Here is a 13450-nt window from a genome sequence, read left to right on the forward strand (position 1 = left end):
CCACAACAGGTTATCTATTGGCTCTCCTGGATGTCCAGTCAGTAGGGATTGGAGAAATGGCAGTACAACGCCACAGGCTGATGATGCTGATATTGGTGTCTGATTTAAGATTTCTTTTTAACCCAGAAGTAGCAATAAAACGCTTTTTTGCTGCTTTTGATTGTGAGAAGCCCAGTTAGCATTTCTGATTCAGTGTATTCACTTACCTTAACTTTATAATCTCACAGTTTACGTTAGCATTTTAAAATTTCAGCAACTTTCTTAACAGGAAAAGACTGAAATCTCAAAGGTTTGTTGATATATATTCAGCCTACTTGTGATGTTGCTCAGATTGGTTTTCACAAGTTTGACAACATGTTTGTGAATTGGGTCAAAATTGTACAGCTTAATGTCTCTTTTTAAATAAAGAAACTATGCAAAATAGCAAAGGTGGTAAAAAGACCAGTACCTGTCAGACTAGCTGAACAGCAAATGTATCTATGAGTTTCTCTGAAAAAATCTTGAATCTTCCTTCATGTTTCACTGATCCTGAAAATAGCTCACCTTGAGTTGAATCCCCTCAATAGCAACTTCCACACCAAGGAAAGTTGCTAGTGTGAGTTGCTACTTTTTCCTGATTAGAAACTGTGCCAGCACAACCAGCCAGTTTCTGAGTTCATCTCTGCTTCCTCACAACTACACTTTACCTTAAACAGTGATAGAGTGATCCTTATTTATTCACTTCAAAAACCTTGCACAAGACTCAAGAGTTCAAAGGAAACCAGGAAAAATAATTGAATAAATATTAATTTCACATACAGTTTGTGTGTAGACTACTTAGATTTACCTTATTCTCACTGGACACTGATGTTAAATTAATCGCAGTCCTATGAAAACACAACTGTACTTAATATTTGACCACTGCCTACGACTCAGCCAGGCTACATTTTTTCCTTGTCAGAAGGATGGAGGGAAAATGTCATCCTGACCCACCGATCACTCTGGAACGCTAAGGAAGCAGATTTTCCCAGGAAGTAGAAAAATTTCTGCTTCAAGAAATCAAAGTAAAGCAGTTTTTAGTGCAACTTTGCTCACGTTTGAATTGAATCCAAACACCAGTCCTCATAAGCTGCAACATAAATGTCCAGCATGGTTTTTTCCTTCTTTTGGTGTCAAACATGATTGAGATCAAAAGTCGCCAGGAGATGATTGGATAAACCTGCACCCTGCACCCACAGATTTAATGACGTGTGATCTCTAATAATAATTGAGAGGATCCAATCTGAAGTGTTGACAGTGGATTATGTCCAAATATCCCCATTCCTATAGATGTTTCTGGGGGAAAGTGTTGCAAGAGAGAGTGTATGTGCCCATGTAAGGTGTATGCATCTCTTTCTAGGTCCACCCAGCTCATGACGCATCAACAAACACAAATAAACAGCGTCAACCAAGCTCCTCTGGGAATACAAACGAAGATCAAAATTAATTGTATGGAAATGAGCGACTCTTTAGTCAATCAAGATGTTTACATTTTTGATGTTTTGTTTAAACAAGCTGGGAGGTTTTCATTTCGGTACTAAATGATCATTTTTATTAAAGCGGACTTGTAGAAGTAATGATGTGGGAGTTATTAGAACCTTTACAGGACAGTAGATATAACAAAAAATATTGAGAGATTTTCTTTATATAACGTGAAACACATTTTTGAGCAGCCAAATTATCAGGAACTGAATTGTGCAGCTGCACAAATCTGGTTCATCCTTAGGAACAATTTCCAGATGATTGAAAGTGTCGCATTCATCCTTTCAGTTATAAACAAATATACACAAGGTGGGAATGTCCAACCACCATACTGCTGCAGGAGGAGCTGGTGCTCTTCATTAAACACGCCGTATCTTTATAGGAGTATTATGTGGAAATGTTGAAGCAACATCTAAAGACGTAAACAGGAAGTAAAATCTTGGGCACAGATTGGTTATCCAGATGAATAACAAGTGGTTACAAAGTGGCTTAAGGACAACAAAGTCAACATTTTGGAGTCAAAAACAAATGTAGAGAAGATCGCAAAAGAACAAATGGGACAAAATCTCTTACTGAAGGATTTATTTATTGCCAAAAATAGCATTTTTAAACAAGAGGTTTCATTAAACAATCAATTTTGCTTTCAACATGGAAGAGATGTACAAAAAGGTCAGTTTATTAAATTGCTGCTCAATCTGTCTGTAGTAGTAAAACAAACTGCGTTACATGATAACCAATATAGAGGTAAACAGACCTAGCAAGAAAAGACTAACTTGAACTGCCTGCTTTATTGCACGACTTAGGAAATAATGATCTTTTATAGACCAGAGGTTTTGTTGATAACATTCTCTGACCATCTATGAGAAAGAAAAAGAACTCACCTGAAGTCTCTGTCAGGTTCACATCATATATATTGTTGAAAAATAGACTATTATTTGCAAAAAGTCGCTCTGTTCTGACTATTTCCCCTCATCCTTCCAAGTCTTTCTCAACTCCAGTAGAGTCTGTTTTGTCAGAAGACGGTTTGGGACTTGTGTTCCCAGCACTGCTCTTCTCCTGAATGTCCAGCTGAACCATAATTCCACTTTCCTTTGACGCTCTGGGTTGTTGCAGCTCTGTCTCCCGGTCTGATTTCCAAAACTGTCGCTTCAGGAGGACGATGACGGCAATCATGAAGAAGTAGGAAGTGCCGCTGAGGCAAGTAATCAAACCAAGGAAAATTATCCTTTCATCAGAGACAATGAACAAACAAGAGGTTAGATTAGAAGCTTAAAGATGACGGAAAAAACACTTTTTTTTTGTGCTAGTTGACGGTGTTACCTGTACATATTTGAGTCATAAATGCGACACGCCCCTCTTCCCCCGCACTTCTTGATAGACCACTTCAGGCAAGTAGAGTCTATCAGAGCTCCAAAATACACAGGCGCTGGAATTCCACCTACAAAGTGTAGCGCAGATATTACATAAATGGAATCTCACATGATGAATACAAGGGAAATAATGAGGCTTACCAAGAGTCCTGGTTACCAAAGTCTGAATACCCAACGCGAGGGATTTGAGGTCTGGTGTGATGCAGCTATGTTGAAAAAACAAAAAGAAAGCAATGAGGGAAAAACTCTTAAGCAAATAATATTTACAGTTAGGAACAATAATACTGGAAACTGGAACTCAACTTTGTCTGTTTTCAGATTAAACGGAGGACAAAGCAGTTTCTGTTTAGGTCATGTAACTGCTTCTGTATACTAAATAATCAAATACCATAGTTATTGAAAGTCATACCTGTTAAAATGCAACTTTTTGTGATATAAAATCATAAAGCCCTTTTGGTTTGTTTTGGTTTTTCTGTATGTTTGTATTTGTGATGAGCTGGAGTCTGCGTTAGGCCTTAGTTATTAATTGTTTCCTCTTTTCTTGTTTTGATTTAGATCGATCTTTGTTTCTTTTTTACTTCAGACTGTTCTTACTTATTTTTGGTCGGCTCATGTTTATTGCTCATTTCTTGTTAGTTAGTTATTCGTAACTTGTAAATGTATGTTTTACCTCCTCTCTCCCTCAGCCTGCCATCTCCTCTCTCCTCGCAGCTGCACCTGTTTCTAATTAGCCCTGATCCATTGTTTATCATTCAAGCTGTAGAAAGACTGTATTGTGCTTTGGAGCAGATCGTTTTGTGTGCAGTTTGAGAGTCAGCTTCCTAAATTCTGGACTGCACACATTAAACAGTTTTTTAGGTCTCCTCCCGTTTTAAATATTTGACTTGGATCCTTTCCCTTTAGTAGGGTGACTTTCTGACCCAGTTTCAAGTCTTTTGCACCTTACTGCATAACGACAACGCAAGACAAATATCCATTGTATTTTCTATTAATTTCTAAGAGAATAGTTTTGCACAGACCGTATGATGACCATGTAGCCGGGTGTGGCTCCCAGAGAGTTGATGAAGGAGCTGAGAACAGAAACAGCCATGTAGGAGGTGAAGCTGCGGCTGCAGTCCTTAGCGTGCGGGCACTGACCCAGCCTCACTGACATGGAGCTGCCAGGCGGATAAGAGGTGGAGACACAGCTGCAGTTGTGAAAAACCTGCAAAAGAAGTAATCAGAACATTGATTACCAAGTTCTGAGTTGGTAATCAGAACTTATCAGCACCAGTGCTGCTGATAAGTTGAAGTGTTTCAATGACGCTTTCAGCGAAAGTCGCTTCCCTACTGTGTTTTTGCCGCGTCCGCTTGAGTTGAGGCAGCTCGCCATGCATGGCGAGACGTAGGTGATGCCGCTGTCCGAACAGACGGGGTCCCACTCATCAGGCGAACAAGAGCAGTCTCTGTTACAGTCTGAGAAGAGCATCTCCCCATTGTATGATACACTCTGTGTCCTGAAGGCACAAAGAAAAGAAGGTGTAGAAGATATGTATGAATGAGGTTATATTTTCTTTGGGTGGGGGAGGGTTTGTCTTAATGCTGACCCATTGTACGACACAGTGAGGCCAGCCACTGGCCTGTTGTCACACTTGGTGCCAAATTGCAGTAGTAAGAGAAGGTACCCCATGAAAGATGTGGCAAAAGAAAACTGGGCTCCTGACACCACACTCAGCTTGTACCTCCTCATCAGGAGGCCCCCCAAAAAGATTCCCAGGGCCACTGCGGGTAGGTTCAGCACTCCTAAGAGGAAAAAACACAACAATGTTCACTGGACAAAAGAGCCACATGGGAGACCATATACATCGCAGGGTGTGTGCAGGTTTCAGCAAGTCAACATGCTAACGTTTGATTGAACTATTCCAAAGCATTTTTACTTCAATAAATCTTTTCCCAATTTTACAACCACTATATCAACCAACCTTCTGTAGTTTATTAACAGGTGATTCTGAGGGATTTACCTATGAGGAAGTTCGCTCTGGATGCTGATTGTCCAAACTGCTGTTCCATGTATTTGGCTTTGAAAGTCAACAGGCCTATAAATGAGTTAAACTTCAGAATGGCCGCACAAAGAAGCAGGAAGTAAGCAGGGGTCCCCAAGAGACGTTTCAGTGACGGGAGGAACCCTTTTGAAGGGCATGGGGAGAAAAAACAAGAAGTTACTAAAAAAGCTACATGTACATTTCCAGACGAACAACATTTCTGCTGCAACCTTTTGCGATTTCGGTCAGCTTGATTGTTTGGTTGCTGCTCTGTGCACTCTCTGCCCCATCGAGGATCAGGGAGGGAGGAGTGGGTTTGTCCGTTTCATCCCCTTGTTTGGGAAGCGAGCGTGGCAGGAACCAGAAAGGGATACTGGAGACCAGCAGCAGGGAAGAGGATACCAGGAAGCCCAGCCACCAGGCGCCCACCCAGCGGGAATCTTTTGGAGTTATGGTGACGCTTTCTGCACCGAGAAAAAAAAACAGCTTTGCATCTGAGGTCAACAACAGGAGCTGAGAGATTTAAAAAAACAGAAACAGGACAGAAGAAAAGATGAGGGGATGAAATATGTCTACAAGAAAGAGAGGGGGATGAGAAGGAAAAGGACAGAATGGAAAAATAACACATTTTAGACAATAAAACAAGGATAAAAGTCTACAAAACTATTTTTCGTGCTGTTTTTTCTATTTCTTCCTGGTTATATGGCAACCACATGAAGGAGCAGATTTTGTTTTGCTTTGACTTTCAGAGATGGGAACATGTGCTGGAACTTGCCACTGAAGTTGATCTTATTGAGGGAAATAAATAATTGATTGGGGGAAACGAGTCAAGAATCTCCCCAAGGGCACTCAGGAAAGTTCTCACTAACCTTCACTGACAAGTCTGCTACCTGTTTTGGTGCAAGTGTGTAAAACCTTTTGCCCTACAAACAGCAGGCTCGGTCTAAATGAAGCTCAGAACACAGTCAGTCCCCTGGGTCCGCTTTGTCACAAAGAGTGAGATTGATGTCAAAAAGGTCTAAAAGACTATTTTAATCTGAAATTGGGGGATGGGGAGATCTGAACGGGAGTTCTACCTTTGGTTTACTGTGATAATCAGTCAGAAAACATGAATAATGTAACTACATGTCAAAAATTATTATTCCAAGTAGATTAGAAGCAACATCTTAAATAATTTTGGTACAATTTCACATATTTATCACCAGAACGTGTCACACTTACCCATATCAACATATCCAATGTCAACGTAAAGTTTAGCACAATAGGAACCCAGGAGAAATCCAAACATGGGGCCCAGAAGAGTAATAGTCTGGAGACAAGCTGTCAAAATATGAAGAAAATAAGTCTGCCTTTAAAACCACAAGGTTCAACTTCACAACTCATTTAGTCATTTACCGATGTAGAAAGGAGAGTTTTCCTCTTTAGCGAAGTCGTCGATGTACGAGATGCCCAGGGGCGTGACGGGAGTTTCTCCGATCCCGCGCAAAGCGTTCCCAAGGAACACATATATCCACATGTGGGAGCTGGACTCTCTCTCACAGCCTGATAAACACAACCATGAACAACATACATAGTTACAGTGAGGATACCAATAAAATATGTATAGTTTTGAGATAGCTAGCTTGCTAACTTGCTAGCCAGCTAGATAAAAAAGACAGCAAGATACAGTACAGACCAAAAGTTTGGATACAACTGTGTGTCCAAACTTTTTTCTGTACTGTAGCTAGATAGCTGGAAAGAAAGAAAGAAAAAAGGAAAGAATGAATGAATGAAGGAAAAAAATCTAGCTAGCCAGCGAGGCAGCTAGCTAACCAGACAGATAGATTTGAGAAAACATTTCACAACAATACAATTGCGGCACATTGTTTTTTTCTTCACTTTCCTAGATACAATGTAGTCTTTTCTGTTTTGTTCTTTTCTTGAATGTTTCTTTACAAGTGTGTTCTGTGAAATTTGTGTTTACTGAAACGTAACTCATTTTTGGGAACCAAAAGAAATCTGTGCTTATTTTGCAAAACGTGATGTTTTGGTTGCAAGTTTTGGTTTTGTGCCTTCTTACTGCAATAAAGCAAATGTTATTTTCATAACATGTTATAAGATAATGAAATAAAATCACTGGTTAATTTATTTATTCACATTTATATTAAAACCACTGTATTTGTCACTAACAGCCTGTCTTTCCTCAGGACTGGAGTAATTTGTTGTTTTTACATAACTTAGGTTGCAATTTTGCTCTTACTGTTCAACATTTATATTCTTTATTCTATAACCCTTTGCACAACAATAAGAAAACACTGCTCTTATTGCACGTATGAAGTTCAAGGTGTACTCTACGTGTGTCAGTTGGTCAGAAAATTGTTTTGACCATTAGATCACAGGATAAACTGCTGATACCTTTGCTGTCTTCCACAGAAGGTTCAATCTGAATTTCTGGCATGTCGACAGTCTTCAGAGGATTCACACATGCTGGGATGCTCACATTACTGTTCTGGAGAACCTGAATAACTGTGTCGTACTTATAGCTGTGAAACGAAGCCACGAAACGGTGTCAAACATTGCAAATAATTCTAACTGGTCTTTCAGATTTTGTTGTTGTTGCTTTTCTGAGTGTAAAGGTTTCTGTTGGCGCTTACAATCCCATGAAGAAATGCGTCAGGCCTGTGAGAAGGGCGCCGACGGCCATGAGCAAACACCCGGCGGCGATGAGTCTGGGCCGGTGGAGCTGAGCCCCAAAATGGCTGACCACAGCGAGAAACAGCAAGTTACCTAACGTCAGAGAAAGACAAAAAGGAATAGAAAATGGCAGCAGTGTCGACAATGAAGTGTTCTGAAAGACGAACAGAACACATCTGTGTGGGTAAAGCGGTACCCATCTCAAAGCTGCCGTCTATGAGGCCGACGCGCGTGCTGGAGAGGTCGAAGCGTCTCTCTATCTGAGTGATGGAGCTCTTCATGTAGGTGCCTGTCAGCGCCTTGGAGAAGTAGGCGAAGGAAAGCGCTATGATGAACATCTAGGGAACACAAAAGAGAGGGAGACGCTGTGAGATCTGCCGTCCTGCTTTTATCTTCTACCATCTGCCACCAGGAAATCAGAGAATTTAACCAGATTTAATCTGAACCAGGCCAGTTCTTCTAGTCTGAAATTGGATGATTGTTTCATTTTCCAACTGTCTTTCATTCTTTAGAAGACTTTAAGGTATTATAGCCTTTGAGTGCAAGTGCTTTCGCAAACTAGCGCATTTTAAATCACATTTTTTTGTAACCAAACCAACACAAAGTAGCTAGAAAAGGAACAATTCTTATTATCTGGGGGGTTTTTAGAATGCTGTGACTGAGAAAAGCTGACCATGTTATCTATGGACTGAACATTTTGACTTTTTGCTTCATTTTATCTACATTAACAGGAACATGTTGTGCAAAATCCACTTTTTTAGCCTTTGTATTCATTCTTCGCGTACTTTGAGTACTCAAAGTAAGCACAAAACGATATCAAATATTGCTACATCTCTTCTGTCCTGGTGTTGTGTAGAGATTATATTCTTTTTTAGTTATATTTTTCGGTCTGTTCATTTTGCTCTGTTGCCTATGACGTTTTTCTTGTCTACGATGTCTAAACAAGGTCATGACTTCCAGCTGATCAGTTTGGTGAAATCCGCCATATTTTTGTTTTCCTCGCAGCGATTTTGTAGTCCAAGTTCAGTTGTGGCGAGCTTGCAAGTAGACAAGTCAAAATGTTTGGTTCTGGCATATATTACTGCACAAGATTCCTTGTGTTGTCCTCCGACGTCAGAGCCTCTTTGAATTGTCTAGTTAAAATGAATTTTTCTCAGGAATGCACCAACATCAGTGGGGAACGTCTGTTTGCATGGATCACTTAAGGGCCTCTGCTACAGCAACCTCCACCAGTATCAAGAGGGATTTCCCAAAAGACTTCGTCTCATTGAGGGGTCACTTCTTTCTCTCCATGGAAACGAGGGACACAGCAACGCTGTCAGCTCCAAACAACGCTAAGATGAGAGCAAAGTTTATTTTAGACATAAATGTTGCGTGTTGATAACGACATCCAGGCCATTGATCTGACAGTACCATTGAGCCTTCTGCTTCTGTTAGCGCTGTGTGCTAGCTCTTAGCCGCCTCCTTGCAGATTTAACTTTACTGCATGTTTGGAATAGAATTGTATGATTTTTGCCTTTTGCCATTTTTGTTACAATAGCAAGGAATTCAGACTGAAACATTTCAGTTCTATGTTACGTAGGCCATAAGTGAAGGGTTTACATGTGAAAGGGGAAAATTTAAAAGCGTGTTATGTCTACTTTAATGTAACGCTGTACAACTTTTAGCGTTTTTCTGCCCAGTGCCTGTGCCGGTTAACTTGGAAAGATTAAATCATTTTTCTATTTTAGCTAGAAACAACAGTATTAGGTTTCTCTGGTAAGACCAGGTTTTAAATAATTCCTACACTCAAGTCCATCCAGGATTTGTGCAGCTCCAGGGGTCAGGAGAGGGGCAGCCAACATTTCTGCAGACCCCACACATCCTGGACACATTTAGCACGATGCTCTTTGTCAAAGCCAGCCGCTACAGAGACACTCTCTTATTTTTCTTATTTACATCTAAAGGGGAAAAAAAAATCACTTTGCTTTTGGTCTTTTCATACATTTATATTTTAAATGTCTTCATCAGGAGCAAAGTGGAACCAAAATCAAATCCCTTGTTTTGTGTGCGCAAACCTGGTGAGTAAAGTTGATTCTGATTTATGTGCAACTTAGACTCACCCAATGACTCTAAAGTTGCTTGTCTTCAGAAAAAAGCCCAAAAAGGCAACAAGAGAGCAGAAGCTAGTACTCATCTTGAGCCAAACAGTGAACCCAGAGCCTTCAAGATGCAAGAGGCCACTGATAATAGTTGCCCCATTATTCTGCTTTTTAGGCTTTTAACGTGTTTTTTTGGGGGGTTGGGGGGTTCGAAAGCAATTACTCTTGAGAGCTTCAAAAGAATGTGGTGTAAAAATACCAAAATTAGAAGAAAGAAGAGAAAAATCTGCGAAGTGCAGGTTACAAATAGCTTGAGTACTTTGAGAGTGGAGAGGCGCTTTCTGCTTCTCCGTTCAGTGGGGTCACAGAGAACCTGCTGGCTGGTCATCTGGCTGACGTCCTGCGAAGACTCTTCCATCTTCTGGCTTTGTGTCTGCCTTCCTCCTCTGTGCTCTGTTGGAGAGAGGATCTGAAAATTACTAATTAAATTCTTTGAATAACTTAAATTCCACAAAAAAATATATATATAAATAAAAAAAAATCCCTCAAGGATTAGTTCAAGGAAACAGAAATGATAAAAAAATAAAAATAAAAGATTGAATCTAGATGGAGGTTGTTTCATCCAACAATTCTAAGCAGATATTCTAAGCTTTTTATGTACAAATGCAAATTCATAAAGTCTGGAACAATATGCTTATGTGTCTCTGTTGTATAAATGAATAACCAGTGCAGACCTATGAGAGGTAACAGATGGCTGCTGTTTCCCATCTTTAGAGGAAACAGCAGCCATCACATGTTCGCAATCAGTATTTTATATTTGGATTTAAGTATTTTGGACTTGGTTTCCTTGCAACTTGAGACACTTGAGTTGCAAAGCGGGTGTCTGTACAGTGGTCATGCAGAACATTACGACCACCAACAATTGAAGCAAACACAAATACAAAGGAATTGGGTGAGAGCATTTCCAGAACTGCAGCTGCCGTGAGGTGTTCATGCCACTTCTGAAAATGTCGTCTCCGTGTGACTAATAGGAAAATCTACAACAAATACAAACTTGTGAAAGTTCTGCTTCTTAAAACATTGCTGCAGTTGAGTTTGTCGTTTTAGCCTGTCCATTAAAGCAAAAAAACAAAAACAAAAAACAATTGATGAGACATTCATCTGTACCTGTGTCGACTCCCCTTCTCAGTTGTCTCAGGTGAGTTTGCGTCAGCTGATGCTCGACTCAGTCCATGTCAGGAAGAAAGAGCTACTGACAACTCTGCAATCATTTGTCAGGTAGACGGACTGTGACGATGGATCTCTGACAGAAAATCTATATCTTTAGTCACTTCATGACCCCATTTGGACCCCCCCAAAGGGCAGCGTGCCTTTTATAAATTGTTCATCTATGACCACAAGTCTTGGTTTTCTTCATGTTATACATACATAGAAAACAAACAAAATAATACCTAGAGCATCTTTAGCACTGGAGGCTCCCCTTCCTTCCTTCTTCTTCTTCTTTCTCTTCTTCCTCTTCAAGCACCCATGTATCTCTTCTTCGACTGAATGGAGACAGCTCTGCTCTCCCCTCTAGCTCCTATTCTCCTGGCTCAGACTAGCGCTGTTACTTGGATCCAGCAAAACAAAAGCTCCGACACATTTTTATTCCATACACATGCCAACCAGTCCAGGAGGAGGACAGCAAAGAGGGCAGAGAAGGATGTGGGGCTTCGGTGCTCAGGCGTGAGAGGGTGGCGGAGGGAGGTGGAGGGTTGGTCATAGATTAGAGGTTTTGGACAAGTCTCTGGATTTTTAATGAGGCAAAAATGTACTTCTGCTATCACATAGAATTGTAAGAACTTTTGTTTCTTTTCCACGACGCTTGGTCAGATAAAGAAAGAAGCAAAAACACCTGATACGCATGCCAGGCTCGGGGGCTGACACCGCGTTGACGGAGACCCCCGAAGGTGGAACAGTGCACCTCTGCAAATGAATGTGTCTGGAATGTTGTGGGAGTCCGGTACGACTTGTATGGTCACACACACACACACAATCAGCTTTGTTCTCACAGACGCCGAGGATTACTGAACATAAGCCTGAAATTCCTGCACACAAACTGTACAGGAAGTAGTTCCACTTTGTGCCGTAAGCTTGCCGACTCTAAGCTGAGCAGAAAGTGTATCCAACATTGTATTGACTCACTACAGAATGCATTCTAAATTACAGTAGAAATGTCTTTTGCTTGTTGCAGATTTATCATCTGAAGATAAGATGTACCTTCATGTAGCCTTGCATAAGTATTAATATCCCTTGAACATTTTGTCTGGTTCCAAACGCAAACTTCAGTGTACTGGACTGAGTTCATCACCCTTTAGTGTATGATTAGCAGAACCAGCTTTTGCTCCAAATACAGCTTTAGGTGTTTAAAAGCACATCTTTTAAGCTAACTGAAGGTTTTGCTCACCTCAACAGTTGTCACTTTTTACCAGAAGTACCCCATATCATTATGCTTGCGCCACCATGTTTCACTGCAAGGGTGGCGTGTTCAGGAAGAAGTACCATGTCAATTTTACATTATTATGCCATTGTATCTGGGTAAAATTGTTGGTTTGTGGTCTTATCTGACCTCAGTACCTTTTGCATCTTTGCTGTCCTTGTGTGCCGAACAGCCTACAAAGTTTCTCTCAGAAATAGCTTTATTCTTGTAATTTATGATATTAAACATTGTACCCGTTTACACCGAGCTGCTCTTCAGATGAACTGCCACATATTTTCAGCCAGTCGTTTAAACGACACCAGTGACTTTCTGAAGTATCAGAGTAAAACTTTTCTCAACTCCCCCACCCCCAGAGGAGAAGTACTCTGCTAAAGCGCACATGCAGATAGCAACAAAAACAATGGCAGACAGCACGGTGTTGTTTTGTGTTACTCAACATGTTTTGTTTAACACAACTTCTAATAAGAGATATATTTGTTTGAGCACTTTCTTCTTGGGAGACGGAGATGGCAGGCATGAGGTGGAAGCTAAGACATGCTAAAATCGCGGCGCCATCTAGTGGCCTGGTATTGCAACTACAGTTGAGTCAAGGTGTCTTGAACCGATTTTGTGATGGTACAAAATTAACCCCAAGCACAGGTGTTTGATGCGGATGGAAATGAAGCAGAGGGATTACAGACAAATTGAAATCTCGTTAAAATGCAGAGTATTCATCTTTAAAGAGCCACACCTTTTGCATTATTCTGCAAGGACAATATCTACTCAGTCCCAAACCCAGAGTGACCTAAATCCTGCTTTTATTACTATAAACTTTTTTTCCCCCTTTTTGCTATTTCTTCAATCGACACTTTAAAAATGTTTATTTTTATAAGGCAAATGGGCAAAACCCTTCTTAAGATTTTTGCTCTTTCACATCTCTCTAACAACAACCACAAAGCGTCTGCACTAGATTTTTATTTAGGAGTGTCAGAGTGAATGAGACAAACAGCAATTATCAGATGTTTATTTGTAAAAATTTGTGGCATTGTTTCCCTTCCACAACTATATGCTATTTTGTGTCAGTCACTCACAAAGAATAATAATGAAATACATAGAAATTTGTGTTTTATAACGTGACAAACTGTGAGTGGGATTAATACTTTTGCAAGGTACTGTTTTCAGCTTGGACAGACTTAATTAAAACCATAGTAGGACGTTTTTCTGTGTGTGTAGAGCACCACCTGCTGGTAAAACTTTAATTTAGGTGAAAATAAATGCATTAAGCCTTAACATTTCTGTACTTTTGACTTGTTTCAAGTATAGAACATCCAGTCGTTGTTCATCCTG

At 40.4% G+C, this 13450-nt stretch overlaps 1 protein-coding gene across 2 annotated transcripts; it reads right to left on the bottom strand.

The window, feature by feature from the left end:
* Positions 1-2067: 2067 nt before the first annotated feature.
* LOC122826696 (solute carrier organic anion transporter family member 1C1-like) lies at positions 2068-11673 on the bottom strand. 2 transcript variants are annotated; one of them, XM_044108864.1, is made up of 16 exons: positions 11097-11673; positions 10813-10906; positions 9965-10098; positions 7761-7902; positions 7525-7657; positions 7286-7413; positions 6287-6433; positions 6113-6211; positions 5122-5355; positions 4871-5035; positions 4457-4652; positions 4201-4366; positions 3890-4074; positions 3012-3076; positions 2821-2938; positions 2068-2725 (listed from the first exon to the last, which is right to left on the bottom strand). In XM_044108864.1, the coding sequence occupies exons 3-16, from the start codon at positions 10061-10063 to the stop codon at positions 2470-2472; spliced, it is 2133 nt and encodes a 710-aa protein (XP_043964799.1). In that variant the 5' UTR covers positions 10064-10098; positions 10813-10906; positions 11097-11673; the 3' UTR covers positions 2068-2469. The 2 variants fall into 2 exon arrangements, with proteins under 2 accessions (XP_043964799.1, XP_043964800.1); XM_044108865.1 differs by lacking the exon at positions 10813-10906.
* Between the last annotated feature and the right edge of the window lie 1777 nt (positions 11674-13450).

Source organism: Gambusia affinis, linkage group LG23, assembly GCF_019740435.1.
Source record: "Gambusia affinis linkage group LG23, SWU_Gaff_1.0, whole genome shotgun sequence".
Lineage (NCBI taxonomy): Eukaryota > Metazoa > Chordata > Actinopteri > Cyprinodontiformes > Poeciliidae > Gambusia > Gambusia affinis.